Source organism: Pinus tabuliformis, chromosome 2_2, assembly GCF_031772625.1.
Source record: "Pinus tabuliformis cultivar Carrire ecotype Pingquan chromosome 2_2, CPIR1, whole genome shotgun sequence".
NCBI lineage: Eukaryota > Viridiplantae > Streptophyta > Pinopsida > Pinales > Pinaceae > Pinus > Pinus tabuliformis.
The window spans coordinates 1,137,250,893-1,137,267,497 of record NC_142300.1 but is presented as its reverse complement, the minus strand read 5'-3'; the positions used below and the strand labels follow the sequence as shown (position 1 = coordinate 1,137,267,497).

At 36.2% G+C, this 16,605-nt stretch overlaps 1 protein-coding gene across 1 annotated transcript; it reads left to right on the top strand.

Annotated features, from left to right (window-relative positions):
• The first annotated feature begins 10,478 nt into the window (after window positions 1-10,478).
• LOC149197399 (membrane protein PM19L-like) lies at window positions 10,479-11,848 on the top strand. The gene is made up of 4 exons (XM_089403907.1): window positions 10,479-10,687; window positions 10,812-11,031; window positions 11,203-11,248; window positions 11,372-11,848. The coding sequence occupies exons 1-4, from the start codon at window positions 10,561-10,563 to the stop codon at window positions 11,546-11,548; spliced, it is 570 nt and encodes a 189-aa protein (XP_089260033.1). The 5' UTR covers window positions 10,479-10,560; the 3' UTR covers window positions 11,549-11,848.
• The last annotated feature ends 4,757 nt before the right edge of the window (window positions 11,849-16,605 follow it).

The window sequence follows — 16,605 nt, the reverse complement described above, 5'->3', positions numbered from 1 at the left end:
CCCAAATTTTAGAATATAAAATTATTTTACCTTAAAAATCGCCAACATTATATAGAGACTATATATAAAATAATTATAAATTTGATTAATTTTACAAATATATCAATAAACATTTATAATTTGCATATTAGGGATTAGTGAGATTCGCCAATGTTTTAAACTTCAAGAAAATTTTCCATCCTTAAAATTTTCCTTGTTGGTTAGTCTTAGCTATACTTACTCACTCTTACACACATATACACTTAGAGCATTTTTGGAGCATTCTAGCATTCATTTGGACTTGGAGAGAAGGAAGCAAGCAAGTAGGGAAATTCGTGGGCAACGAAGAAAAAGGTTGGAATAGCAGTTATAGCAGGTGGACGTTGCAGGTAACAGGTTGCATGTGTGATTCCATTGCTAAGATTTGGATGCATCGCATTTGCATTTAATTGTTTCGGTTCTTTGGTGTCATTGGCATGGGATTTTCCTGGAATAACAGTGGTTTCGACCTTGTCTTTCCATTTCCTAAATAGCCATGGTGTAGTGGGTTCTTTGTTTTGGTTTAAGTTTTGGATGACCGATATACTTTGGATCATGGTGAGGTCGTCTCAGGGAAATTCCCAAGGGTTGAGGGTGAAGAAGGGTTTTCTCTTGGAACACTTGACAGATGGGTGGAGATAGGAAAATTTCTCTTGGTATGGTGAAGAAAGTTGGAGGCAGCCAATCTTCTTTTGGCTATTAGTGATTTTTGGACTAGTTTAGGTGAAATCACTGCAGATAAGGTTTGAGGTGGATTGGCCTCTAGAAGCCCTAGTTGGTTTTATTTTGGTTTAACCTATATAATTTCACATTCATGTTTGAAATATGGCATGGGGGTGATTATATGAAAGAGAGATTTGGTTCAACACAATCTATGGTTAGGTGGTATGTGGAAGTCCTTGACTTGGTTGGCATTTTCATATGTTAATATGAGCTAGTTCCTTATTCTGATGAATGAACACATCTGTTGATTATTGTGTTGATTTTATGATTGATTTGTCATGACTTCATTCTGGTTAAATGTTGGTTACATGCACATTGGTATATTTCTTATTATATGATGTGTTTTTGATCTAAATCTAATTCATGGTTTGATGACTGATGGTCAATTTATATCAATTCATGTGCTAATCTATGTTTTATTGTAGTTAGTGTGAGAGGGAAACAAATATTCTTGAGGGCAAAAAAATGAATAAACTATGCATTCGTGACCTATAGGTACTATGTATCCAAAGTATTTTGATAAATGAAAATTTTGGACTGCCAACTTCTTAGGGTCATAATTTTGGCATACGATCTCTGTTTGACTATGATAATACCTTGTTTCAAAGATTTCCACGAGGACACTAAAATAAAGAAATTGTGATAGATATTTTGGCACTTTTTTAGTCTCTTTGTTTTCCCTGAAAAGGTCATTCAAGCCCTCAAACCAACTTCATAAGTTTAGGACTCAAAAAATTGCAAAAATTAGAAAGTTGTGTTAAATTTAAGGAAATGAAACTAAAAGGAAATAGTGTTGGGTCAAGTTAGGTTGATACTAGTGTGATAATATGTCATTGGGTGTTTGCAGTCAGTTCTAGACATGTACATCCCATCTTCCATAAGTGCATCTTGGAAATTGGGTCGCACATAGTAATTTTCATCTCATGTTTACCCTGGTGAGCAAGTTAAAGTAGGTAAATGTGGGGTGAGGTGTTACAAAATCCAAGTTGTATATTGAAGTGTGTAGATTTGGAAATAAATGATAAAATAACTATATGGATGACTCTTGTTGTATAGAGTTGAATGGCTAAACAAGTTTTTAACTTTGCAGTTTTAAAGAAATTATAGAGAAGTTCTTCTTGAGCTACCATTTTCCTCCATTTGAATGAGAAAAATATAAGAAAACCTTTACGCTAGGGATTAACTTTTTCCCATAGCTTATTTCCCACCCCACATAGTGAAATCAAAAATCAAAATAGTCCTAACCTAATTAATTAGGTTAAGTTTGAGAAATGAAAATGTTATTATTTTATCCAACCAATTAGAGGAAATTTTAGGTTCAAAATATGTTTCATAAGGAAAATAATATAAACAAGAGTTAAAATAATAAAATGATAGCTAACAATCGGGGTTATCTTGGGTGGTTAGGTGGAATGGTTGTTAACTTCCCCACCAAAGTTCAAATCCCTGCTAGTGACATGATGAACATTGTAACTGCTTCGTGCTTTATGAACACTTGAATATACTTGTAGGTCGACATGGCGCCAACAACCTCACTCTAGCCCTTGAGTTGAGATAGAGCCTTATTTCTTTCTTTAGGAAAAAAATTAAAATGAGAGATAAATTTTGTAGGGAAAAAAGACTATTATTTTTATCATGTTTTGGATTGCCTAGATTATTGAATGTATCAAAAATTGAGGATTATTGAATGTATCAAGTGTTGATATTGTTGATTTTGAAATGAAACCAAAATGAGAAAATATACTTTCAATAAATTCACCATAAAATAAACTGAAAGTACATGAAAATAACAATGCACTCCAACCTAAAATCATTTCAATTTTATCAAAAAATATGGGATGAATAAGATCGATAATTTGAAAAAACCAGAAGTTAGATGAATAATGTTATAATGATATTAGAAATTATACTATCAATATCATTCATTGAAATATTTTTTAAAGAGTGACTACAGATAAGAAGGGGTTAAATAATTCGTTGGTGACACTCTATTAAAACTAAACTAACCATGGCTCATATATGACATTCTAACATAATATCTACTAAAATAATAAACTCAATGTCAACCTTCATCACTAAAGTGACATGTTACATGCTAAGAGGACATAAATTTACAAAATAGACTAATTTTCTTCACAATTTATATATTATAAATATTCCTTAATAGTGGTGCTTAATTGATCTAAAATGGATCCAAACATCATTAAACTAAGCTTCAATGAATTCAAAGTTTTTCATTTTCTTCTTCTTGTGGTGATCAAAAGTCAAAATTGATAAATTGACAAAATGAGATATTTCAATATTAAAAAAAAATACTTTACTAAAAAGGCAAGATACATGTTTTAGGAAATTAATGCAAGAGATTGGTCCTAAAGTATGACCAAACCCTGCTTCATTTTGGCTTAATATATAGTGTCTTCCTTAGGTAAATTCATGATGATGGTTTACACTTTGGGCCAAATGTGGCAATGAAATTTCAAGTTTTTCCTCTTTTATTGAATTGCAGCCCTCAAAATTCATATACGCATTGTAAGTTTTTATTCAGAGTAAAAAATGAATATGTGGAGAATTAAGTAGTTTTCCTAATGATATTTTTTACAAAAAAATTTAGTGTGTCGTATAATCTCTCAATTTTTCATTAAATGCAATATATGTCCTTGGAATTTTTCGCAAAAATTAAGATGTATGTGTGTGCTCACATGGCATAACTTAGTCTAAAATGTATATTTTTAAATACACACACACACACACACATATGATCATGCTATACACTGAGAGAACTAAGTTTTTCATATTAAAACTTTATTTTTTTATAAAAAAATACATTTTTTATTATTTTTCAAAGTTGGCAAGTAATATTTCAATTGCATTTTGGAGACACATGTGTTCACGTAAGATTTTTTCCAACTCTTTAAATAAATTGAAAAACCAAGAGTACTCTTTTAAATAGGATTCATAAACAAATATAGTGGGTTTTTTTTTTTAAATTCGTTGTGTATATTTTATGTTATTGATTATTTATTCATCCCCTTTGAAACTGTCCAAAAAAATTTCAAACGTTAAATTTTGAAAGAAATTAGATGAAAAATATCATATGAATTCGAAAATGTCAAATTCATATGTCATTGGATAGAGGATTCTTTCACGAATCCAACATGGTCAACTCTGCCACTTAAGGACAAATTCTGCCCTAAATTTGCTAGGGTACAAAATGGGGTTGTAGAGAAATCTACAGAAAGTGTTCTGAAACTGTACTTTTTAGTACTTGAGGAACTCGATCAATCTCTTCTAATGCTCAATCGAGTGCTTAGATTAAAAATTCAAATTTTTCGATTGAGCGTTAAAGTAACCCTCGATCGAGCCGTATACATGGTTAACTAACGGCTTGATCTAGTCATTAAAAGGATTAACCCACCAACCCCCTACCAACTTTTATTATGTTATTGATGGTAGCTCGATTGAAAAATATAGCTTGATCGAGCCATAACTCTAGATTGAACCATAAATCTTGTTTGAGCTGTTAACTCGAGTTATAAAATAGCTCGACAGAGGGTTTGTTTAAATGTTCGATTGAGCTAATTTTAAGTGCCTCAATAGCTCAATCGAGTGCTTAAAAATTGCTCAATCGAGCACTTAAAAGTTACTCGATTTAGTGCTTAATATTTCTTGATTGCAGTGTATTCGTGGGATCATGACATATGCATTCATTATATTATAATTTGTGTAGTTATTTGTGTTGTGTTGTACAATGGGTGTAGGTGTATGTATTGTGTTATTGTGGAACCCAGATGTAGGAGTATGTATTGTGTTGTGTTGTAAACTAGGTGTAGGTGTATGTGTGGTATGTCAAATGTATGTGTGTGTATTTCATGGTGTTTTATGTCGTGTGTGGATGTATGTGTGTCATGCACACTATGTGTATGTGTACCTGTTTGAGGACAAGGCACTAGGTGTTTTTCAAGTGTTCAAACTGATCGAGAGTGCATACGAAATAAGGACAAAGGTAGAAACTAAGGATTTATTAAAGGATAAGTTGATCAAGGTGGATAATGGTGGCCACCCACCTATTTCACGTGGACTCCCACCATTGTTTCTTTTAGTTTTCCATTTTCCTTAACTATAGCACAATTTACTATTTTTGGCAGTGTTTCGGGTACTAAACGTCTGGAGCCATTTTGAGGCCCTAAATGATTTTTTTGGCAATATTAATACAAGATATTTCAATGAAATCACATTTTCAGTTGTAGTCCTCGGAGAGATATTTCCAATGAGGTATCATGCACGTCAAACAGAGATAATATGACCAAGTTACGACCCCGGGAAGTTGGTTGCCCAACTAACCCCAACGGGGCCCATAAACTCTTGGTATTACATCACTTCGAGTTAGGGTTTTGGTTGTTTAGGGTTTTCTCTTATTGTTCAATAATAAAAAGGCCCTTGAGCCTCATTGTAACTCAGTTCAAAGGCATGTGGCCACCACATCTCTTCTTATAGATAAGCTACCATTGCCCGAGCTAGTCTCATTTCCATTCTATTTGTAAGAATATTCCATTATTTGATATTAATGAAAGATAGTGTTATTTCTATTGCATCTCTGTATTTATGGTTATATCTGTAATTTGTTGTGTTCCTATTTAAGTTCAGATCAATGGTATCAAAGCGGTCTTCTCTTTGTCTATTTTTCTTTGCATGTCCCCAATGAGGTCGAGATATAAGGAGTTAGGGCTCGAACTAGTTGAACCCTTGCAAGACTAGCCTTGAAAGTCCCAGCGGCCTCCCATGGGGGAAAAAAGAAAGATGAGGGAGCAGGAGATCCTATCAAGATATTGCTCGAGGATGCCCTCGAGAAACAGAGGAATGCGATGATGGATAACGTTTCCCATATCCTTTAATGGTTTCCCACCGTCGATGCATCCACATCCAGCAACCATTTTGGAGGCTCCACACCTTTTAAGGTACAAGTAAACTTTGAAATTCTCATATTTGAGGGCTAAAAAAATGCAGACACAGTAGATAAATGGTTGAATCTACTTGAAGGATATTTTTCTGTTCATGATTTTTCCAGCCGAGAAAAGATTACTTTTTCTCTTCTCAAAGCTATCCCCACATCAAAGATTGGTGGGAAACCTATTGTGAGCAGAAGGATGAAAATACGACCTCACTTTTTTCAGCTACTCCCACTTGGAATTCATTCTAGGATGCCATCAAGGAGCAGTACTACCTTGTCGAGAGCTACGAGGACAAATACATAAAGTGGACCACGCTGCGGCAGGGAAGGGACCAAGATGTGCCAGAGTTTTACAAATTTGTTTGATATCCTTTGCACAAAGTTGGGTATCAAGGAGTCTGAGAAACATTTGGTACTCAAGTACTGCGGCTATCTACATAGATACATCCAAGATGAGATGGAGTTCCTAGACATCTCCTCGCTCGACACGGCATACCAATACGCCATAAAGATCGAGAAGAAGTTTAAACAGAAGAAGCAAGACTGTGGATCTGCCAATCTGAAGCAAGGAAAAGGTGCCCCCAAACCGCAAAACAAAGGACAAATCTAAGGCAAGATGGCCCAGGACAACTTGCCAAGGCCATAAGCAAAGGACAACACTATGAATCCAAACAAGGACACGGGAAAGTGGTGTGAGTTCCATAAGAGCTCCGACCAAAAAACAAGTGAGTGTCGGGCCAAGAAGTCAATAGTGGCCGAAATGAAGGCTTCAGAATCAGATGCATGTTCCGACTTTGAGTCAAAACCCGACAAGGGGAATGACAAAGGGAAGTAGATTATTGATGCGGATCCCAATGCCACCGTCGCGACCACAAAGATCTACAAGGAGGAACTCGAAGATCCATAGGAGGGGGAGCGTCTCTTCCACTCCCAGATATGGGTAAAGGGTTCCTCGTTACAATTCATTGTCGACAGCGGGAGGCAAAAGAACCTCATTTCAACAAAGTTCATGAAGTGAATGGACTTACCGACCATAGCACACCCACAATCGTACACCATCGGGCGACTTCACCAAGGGTGGGATCTCTGTGTGAGCCAACAATGTCGCCTTCTGTACAACATCAAGCCCTTCACAGATGATGTATTATGTGATGTTGCTCCCCTTGATGTTTGTGATGTATTATTAGGCCAACCATACTAGTGGAAGCGAAATGTTCTGTATGAGTCAAGGCATCACGTTATTATTGTTACATTGGGAAATAAGTTGTCCCGGATACCGAAGGTAGCACTACCTATCACCATCTCTCTCATTAGTACAAAACAATGTAGTAAGCTCATTTCAAAAACCAAGAAATTTTTTTTCCTAATAATATGCTCTCCAAGGAAAGAATAAGACAATGGCCACGACCTCTAGACAGGTCCCCTCTGCACAAAAACAACAGATGGACAAGGTTGTGGAGGAGTACAAGGTCATTTTCACCTCCCTCGCAGGGGTGCCTCTGCACTGTCAGGTCAAGCACTCCATCAATTTGACCTGAGGTGCATCGTTGCCCAATGGACCAATCTATCAGTGCTCCATTTTGGAGAATGATGAAATCAAGAGGCAAATTCGGGAGTCGCTGTAGAAAGGTCACATTTGGTCGAGTTCATCGCCCTATGGGAGCCTGATCGTGTTAGTACAAAAGAAGGATGTGACTTGGAGACTTTGTATTGACTATCAAGTGCTGAACAAGATCACTGTCTGGAATAGGTACCTGATCCCGCGGATTGATGACCTTCTGGACCAACTCAAAGGGGGAAAATATTTAAGCAAGATCAACTTGAAGTCTTGATATCACCAGGTACCAATCAAACCCTATAATGTGTGGAAGACTACCTTCAAATCCAAGGAGGACATTTTCGAATGGTTAGTTATGCCTTTCGAGTTGACAAATGCTTCTGTAACCTTCATGAGGCTTATGAATGACATCTTGTGGCCATTCACTAACTCATTTGTAGTGGTATACTTGGATGACATCCTGATCTTCAGCAAGAGTTGGGAAGAGCACCTCCACCACATTCGACACATTCTTCAAACACTGCAGCAACACAAGCTGTGTGTGAATTTGGAGAAATGCACTTTTGGCATGACTTAGGTTTAGTATCTTGGATACATTATTAATGAATGGGGGGTGCATGTGGATCTAGCCAAGGTCCAAGTCATTCGGGATTGGCTAGCCCCAACCACTCTGATGGAGCTTCGCAACTTTCTAGGTCTTGCAAATTTCTACCACAGGCTTGTGTTGGGGTTCTCTCATATCACTTGGCCCTTGAGTCAAGTCACAAAAGGAGGAGCGAAAGTAAAATTCTTTTGGTATGAATCTCAATAGAAGGCATTCGCAGAGTCAAAACATCGCCTCTGCTCGACACTAATTCTCACATTACCAGACTTGCAACAACCATTTGAGGTCGAGACAGATGCCTCTGACTATGCTATTCAGGCAGTCCTTACTCAACATGAGCATCCAGTGGCATATCACAATGAGACACTTTTAGACACAGTCTGGAAGTATCCCACTTATGAAAAAGAGATGTATTCCATTATGCAGGCCTGCCGACTATTATCACTTTGATATTTCTTTTGAAGTTAATGAAGAAATAAAAGTCAAAGGTAACCACAAACCACTTTTGGAGATCAGGACCTAGCCTTCCTGATCCTTAGAGAGGGTTCTCTCTTTATAATTTTACTTTGTTTTAGTTAAGATGATTTTATGCTAGTTATTGCTTTCACTTGGGTTTTGTTTTGAAATTGGGTGGTGGGATCACTTTACTTAGATGAAAAGAGGTTTTCTTCTACCATTGGGCTATGGAGTCTAATGTCAGAAAAATAAGATTGGGTTTAGTTCTAAAAATAGTGCCTATAGGGAAAGACAAATGAGTTACTACAGATCTCAAAGGCTAAATGGTGGAATGGTTTCAAATCGGATCCAAGGAGAAATTAAGGATTCCCTAGGCCAGACTTTAGAAGGAATGAAAGAAGTCAACCGGGATGGGAGAACAATTAATGATTCTCAAATCTGGGTATCATAGGAAAACATGCAAATGACTAACTGTGCAAAACAGAGTGTAATTAAACAAATTATGAGTGATATTTCCAATTAATTATTTCAAATTTAGAACACATTTAAGATTATGAAACACATAAGGAGGTAACATAATCACACAAAGAAAGTACTTCACTGCAAATGGCTCATCTCATGAATCATGTCCTTGAACAGGAGGATAACATTGCATCAGAAGAAATAATTGACATTGAGGCAATGGTACAGAAAGGTAAAGAACTAGCTACATGAGGGAAAACATAGCAGCCCTCAACATCCAACACACAGTTGATAGATAGATAGCCGAGTATGGAGATTTCTTGCTATGTCAGGCCAGCTAACAAGGAAAAGGACATCAAAGACAGATTTAAAGAAATCAAAATGAGGAATAAGATACTGAAGGCAAAGACATATGCCCAATATCTCAAGCTCACACTGCCAAACCAGACCAGACTAATGTTAGCATTTGACATCAAAGAAGGAAAAATGCAGGTCTCATTCTTGCAGCCCACTATACAACAACCAAAGACCTCAGCAGACTACAAGAAGACAAATTTTGAGGTCTTGTTCAGGGATGTTCATCCCATTGATCAGATAGAATTTCACAAGTAGGCTGGAGAATTGATCTACTTCACCCTCACAGTAAAGGCCATGGCTGCTTACAAGTTGCAGGATTCATTAGACAATATAACAACTCAATTCAAGCTGGAGAGTGCCTCTTCACAGGTTAAAGACACCAGGATAAATTCCTTGGAGGACTTGGCTATTGAACCGGGCCATGACCCAAGTGATGTAAAGGCCACAAAGAAACTGATTAAAAAGAAGAATGACGACATGCAGCCCTCAAGAAACAGCTCAAGTTGCCTCTTTTGCAGCACCCACAGACAAAATAAGTCCTAGAAAGCCAGACCAATCATGAGGAGATGATGGAATTGGTGCTGCAACTGAATGACCGATTAAACGAGATGAAGAAGGAGTTGGATAGCATGATCCAGCTCAAAAAAGCTACCATTGATGATGCTCCTGCAATTGTCATTCCAATAGTGACCACAACTGTACCTTCTAATCTAGCAGCAGCATTAGCTCCCACTACTCCAATAGCCACTGCACTATCAACATATGCACATACTACATCAACAATAGAATCAACAACAACAACCTCTGCAAGTGAAGAAGCAAACATACTGGTCAAAGTAATGGAAGAAATGTCCATTCAGACCAATGAGATGAACAAACTGAAGGAGAAAGTCAGCAGCCTTGAGACAGATTGCAAGCTTGCCCAGATCATGCATAAAGAAGAACAACAAAAGGATGCAAGGATGAATGAAAGGATTAAAAGCCTGGAGAAAGAACTGACATTGATTAAGCCTATAGGTAAGGCTAAAGAGCAATTGCGGGCCAATATCATTAACTCTATCAATGATATTTGGCCATCCATCCAGGTCATATTTGAGCAGATAGATTTAATAAATGAGGCTACAGAAGCCATTGAAAGGGTTAAACAGAACTTGGAGATATGCCAGAGGAAGCAACAAGAATCATCCACTTCCTCAACTATGAGAATAAGTATGAGCTACAAGAGGTTGAGATACCTAATAAGACAGGTACAATTTTGGAAGTCAAAAGAGTCCTCACCAAGAGGAATTTGATGTTGAATTTAAAAGATAAGTGTCAAAACATGCAACTAGCCATCAAGCATCTAGGTATAGTCCAGATTGGTAATTTATATTTTTCTGTCTCCAAATTAAGCTCCGTTTGCTCAGTACTTCTAATTTCTATAGTATAGTTCTAATGGCGTTGGGAGTGGTGAAGTCTCTAGCGCGATTTCTCCTGCTTCTGAATTTGTGCATATATCTGACTGTGGGTGCTATTGCCGGATGGGTTCTCAACAACGCCGTCGACCACACCTACTCTACTGGTACCTGTTAATCTCTAAACCATAAATAATCTCCTTAGGCATATGCATGTGTCATAATATAGGACTTCTAGTGTGCATAATATTCTTTTCTGCTTTATATCATGATTGATTGATTGATTTGCAGGTCGCAGAAGAGCTCTTCCTGTGGGATTTTTTCCGCTGTATTTTCCAATGGGGAATGAAGCGACGGGTTTCATGATTATTTTTGCTTTGATAGCCACCGTAGTAGGAGCTGCTTCATGCCTTTCAGGGCTCCATCATCTCCGAGTTTGGAATGCACAGAGTTTGGCTTCCAGTACTGGATCCTCCATGACAGCTTGGGCTCTCACATTACTTGCTATGGGGTATGTATGTATTTATATATAACTAGTATAAGTTCTTTAAGTACTATAGGGATTTCTACTTACTAGCTACATACTGTATACTAACATTATATATATGAGAGATTAATAAAAGTATGATTTTATCCACAAATTGAGAATGAGCTAATGATTTTTCACTCACAAAAACTGTAGATTGGGATGCAAGGAGATCTATATAGGAGGTCGAAACACAAAGTTGGTACGTAGTACTGTTATTCTATTTCATTCAGACACTCATATTCGTCGCCAATGTCCAATTCTCTGCTCGAGTTTTCAGACTGTCATGACTCATAACGTTTGGTGAGTTTGGGTTTGTGTGCAGATAACGTTGGAATCGTTTCTTATTATTGTGTCTGCAACAAAACTCTTCTATATCTTACTTATCCACGCTGGATTTTTTGGAGGAAATTATTGTTCTTATGAGGACACTTATGTTACCACAACTACAACTACAGCGGAACCTCAGAAGGGACGCACGCCTGCGGCCTCTTCAGTTTAGTGTTAGATGGTCCAAAGAGCCTTGATAATAGCTTGTAAGCTTACCAGGAGATGGCTTGTGTGGCGTGACTAGTAAAGTAATTAATGCATGCGAGAGATAAAGAGTCTACTAGCTTTGAATTTGAGGAAAATTTTGTGAAGTTTTGTCTGTCAATATCGTAGGTTCGGTGTTGACAGACTGAAGTGAGGTTTCTATACACTGCTTGCAAGTTATTGTTATTGCAGAATGCATGAATCAAAGTTATTGTATAAATGTCATCAAAATGCGGTTCTGTTATATATAAATCTTCTATCATTATTATGGAAACTTGTCACTCTTGGAATAAAAAATATGTCATGCCTTCAAACTTTTTCATGATTGAAAAATCGTTAGCTATAAAAGAGCACAAGAGCAAACAAAGAAGCAGCCCAGGCAAAACAATATAACGTTAGTTGATTTATCAATCATTATGTTTTCCATGGAACTTTGTGCACAGCATCAGATTTTCTACCGCAAATTTAAGATAAGTCTGTTCGGCGCTTCTGCGAATAACATCCTCAATAAAGAATTCCCATCGTGACTTTACAGCACAGCATTGAAACCCGGAATCATTCCCTACTGTCCCGCTATCTAAAGCCATATAATAATGGGCGACAAAGCCTATTGCTTTAAATTGGAAGTCCCACCACAGAATGATGGTTTGAATCCAAATGGTTATTATATCTAATGAACAGTAGGCTCGTCACGTCGAATATCACAAGAGAATATCTTTGCCACACTTTGCTTATGATTGACTCGCACCACTTCGTGCTTCGTTTCAGTTTAGCTTTACAGATTAACTTGGAAATTGAATATAGCTTTCCAGATTAACTTGGAAATGGAATTTGGAGGTTAGGATGGCTACTACTAATTTTTGCCGTTGCCTTTGCCCCTACTTTGGCTTCGAATTCCCCAATGGAGCTGTTTTCTGTCTCACTGGATGGAACTAGAAAAACTCACTTATCTGGGATAAACATTCAGAAGTTGGCCGGTTTGTTTTTTTTCCTTCCTTTTTTAACAAGTACAAATTTTCATTCCAATAATATTTTCATCGACTTTTATATATGTGTAATTTTTTTTGAAATACTTCATTTTGAAATTAGACTAGCATGCCCATGCTGTCAAAGGAATCCCAAAGTGAATCATAACTATACATTATTTGAAGATAGGAACAATATACGTTAAATGATTCAGAGATAATTAATAAAAGATCAGTCCATTGATTAGAGTTTACCAATAATGTATTAAGATAACTTTTCAAATGGTTAAGCATCAATAGAGGTATTTTGTTTGGTGGTATTCATGATTGAAAACTATTCATATGCAAGAGAAGCAGGTAGGTGGGTATTTTGTTTGGTGGCATTTATGATTGAAAACTATTCATATGCAAGAGAAGCAGGCAGTTATATGGTTCATGGTTTATATGGTTCTTTTGTTTGGTGGCATTCATGATTGAAAACTATTCATATGCAAGAGAAGCAGGTAGTTATATGGTTCATGGTTTATAGATAAAAACAATTTTCCTAAATAAGTGCATATGAAGAAGACAATTTGAAGTTGCAAAGTGAAGATAAATTAAGGAAAAAAAAAAAACAAATGTGGATATCACGATTGAGCAGATTATGAATAAATCACAGGATTGAATTTTTAGAAATACATTATGTCAATATGTTAAGGTCACATCGTGCCAAATTAAACCCTATGTTGAGTGGGAATGCTTAAATACTGAAAATAAAAAGTTTGAGTTAGATTTTGATCGAGATTGAGAACTTGAAACTTTGTTAAGGGCTAGTATGGGTTTTACTAGATCCAAGTATGATATATTAAAGAGCAATTATGACCTTTCCATTAAAATCAAGAAAAAGTTGTTGCACAATTACAGTGAATGTAATGTGGGGATTTCAACAAAATGGGCACCTACTACTCACTCTTGCTCTTGATAAGAGGTTGAAGTTTTTCCACTTTGATGGGAAAATCCCTTTCACTTTCACTAATTATTTTGAATTCCAAGTCTAACATTTTTGTGTTAACATTTTTTATCTAAAGTGTGGCACTAGCCATATCCTACTGCAAGTGAAACAATGGATTGTAGAGTTCATAATTCTTCAACAAAGTTCACAATTTATGTTTGTAATGGTGATATCTTAGGTGATGGCTTTTGTGTCTTTGGCAAGAGTATAACATTTTTTTATGAATTTTGTTGTTAGTCGTAGCCAAAGAAAAGAAAAATGATGGATTCCCTCGTTTCATGCTTGTCCAATAAAGCCCCTCTATTTATATTGCGATGGTTATAGCTAGGGTGATGGATTTTGTGTCTTCAACAAGAGTATACCTCCATTTTCCATTACATCCCTCCTCAACTTGGCTAGACAACTCTTGCACTAGGTCCTAATTTGAATCTCCATGAAATTTTCTACATTGCAATTGAAATGACAATGCATTCCAAATCTAGATGTCATTGGATGACGACCAATATGAGAAATTTCTTTTCTCTGGGCCAAACTTTCACTAAAGTTTCTAGTTTTTTTTTTATACTGTGACCAAACAAAATATTCAACTAGACCTTGACTTGCTCCTATTCTGAAAAATAATATCAAAAACCAATCATACTAACTACCATTTTGGTGAGGACACATTGTATCCATTCAATTCAATTTTTTTTTTCATCCCACTTGAGGGTTAAGTAATGGAATGTGCTATTTTTATATTTTTATTGTGAAAATAAAGAATTCTCGTGCAAATTGAAAGCTTGGGAAGACCAAATGCTCATTTAAGCATGTTCACTAGAGGATAAGAAAACCAAAGCTTAAAAACTAAATACAACAAAATGCAATGAGAGAAACAACATAGAAGAACAATAGGTTTTAGGAGAATTTTCCATTCCAATCACAAACTTCAATAGAAAATTCAACGAAAAAAAACAAGGGAAATGAAAATTTAAGAGTGATAGTGGATTCCATCATATTGTAGTTGGAGATAATTGATGTCTCATAAAAGTAGTTTATTTGCTATTTATGGTTAAAATTTGTAATGACCCCGGGTTGGTTTTCCATGTAAATAAAATAAGACCAAGGTCATGGGACACATGTAATATATTCCAAGCTGAATGGAGGCAAAAACAATATAGTGGGCATAAATTGTGGTTTATTGTTGGCTATGGAAATTACCATTGGCACTGGCAAAGGAAAAGACAACAAATGGCAATTAATGGAAGAAATAAATGAAAATAGTAGAAAAGGAAGACGTGGATACAAGTATACGCATGCATGGAAAATGAAGGAAATTGAAGGAAGGTAAAAAGGAAAAAAAAACAAAGGGAGAGGGATAGCATTGTATACTTCTCTTGGTTAGTCTTAGCTACACTTACTCACTCTTACCCACATATACACTTAGAGCATTTTTGGAGCATTCTAGCATTCATTTGGACTTGGAGAGAAGGAAGCAAGAAAGTAGCGAAATTCGTGGGCAACGAAGAAAAAGGTTGGAATAGTAGTTATAGCAGGTTGACGTTGTATGTAACAGGTTGCATGTGTGATTCCATTCCTAACATCTGGATGCATCACATTTGCATTTAATTATTTTGGTTTTTTGGTGTCATTGGCATGGGATTTTCCTGGAATAACAGTGGTTTCAACTTTGTCTTTCCATTTCCTAAATAGCCATGGTGTAGTGGGTTTTTTGTTTTGGTTGAAGTTTTGGATGGCCGGTATACTTTGGATCATGGTGAGGTCGTCTCAGGAAAATTCCCAAGGGTTGAGGGTGAAGAAGGGTTTTCTCTTAGTACACTTGACATATGGGTGGAGATAGGAAAATTTCTCTTGGTATGGTGAAGAAATTGGAGGCATCCAATCTTGTTTTGGCTATTAGTGATTTCTGGACTAGTTTAGGTGAAAACACTGCGGATGAGGTTTGTGGTGGATTGGCCTCTAGAAGCCCTAGTTGGTTATATTTTGTTTTAACCTATATAATTTCACATTCATGTTTGAAATATGGGACGGGGGTGATTGTATGAAAGAGAGATTTGGTTCAACCCAATCTATGGTCAGGTGGTATATGGAAGTCCTTGACTTGGTTGGCATTTTCATATGTTAATATGTGATAGTTCCTTATTGTGATGAATGAACACATCTGTTGATTATTGTGTTGATTTTATGATTGATTTGTCATGAATTCATTCTGGTTAAATCTTGGTTACATGCACATTGGTATATTTCTTATTATATGATGTGCTTTTGATCTAAATCTAATTCATGGTTTGATGAATCATGGTCAATTTATATGAATTCATGTGCTAATCTATGTTTTATTGCAGTTAGTGTGAGAGGGAAACAAATATTATTGAGAGCAAAAAATTAATGAATAAACTATCCATTCATGACCTATAGGTACTATGTATCCAAAGTATTTTGATAAATGAAGATTTTGGACCGCCAACTTCTTAGGGTTGTAACTTTGGCATATGATCTTTGTTTGACTATGATAATACCTTGTTTCAAAGATTTCCATGATGACACTAAAATAAAGAAATTGTGACAGATATTTTGGCACTTTTTTAGTCTCTTTGTTTTCCCTGAAAAGGTCATTCAGGCCCTCAAACCGACTTCATAAGTTTAGGACTCAAAAAATTGCAAAAAATAGAAAGTTGTGTTAAATTTAAGGAAAGGAAAGTAAAAGGAAATAGTGTTGGGTCAAGTTAGGTTGATACTAGTGTGATAATGTGTCATTAGGTGTTTGCAATCGGTTCTAGACATGTACATCCCATCTTCTATAAGTGCATCTTGGAAATTGGGTCACACATAGTAATTTTCATCTCATGTTTACTCTGGTGAGCAAGTTAAAGTAGGTAAATGTAGGGTGAGGTGTTACAAAATCCAAGTTGTATGTTGAAGTGTGTAGATTTGGAAATAAATGATAAAATAACTATATGGATGAAATATTGGTTATGATTTTTTTGAAAACTCTTTTTGTATAGAGTTGAATGGCTAGACATGTTTTTAAATTTGCAATTTTAAAGGAATTATAGAGAAGTTCTTCATGAG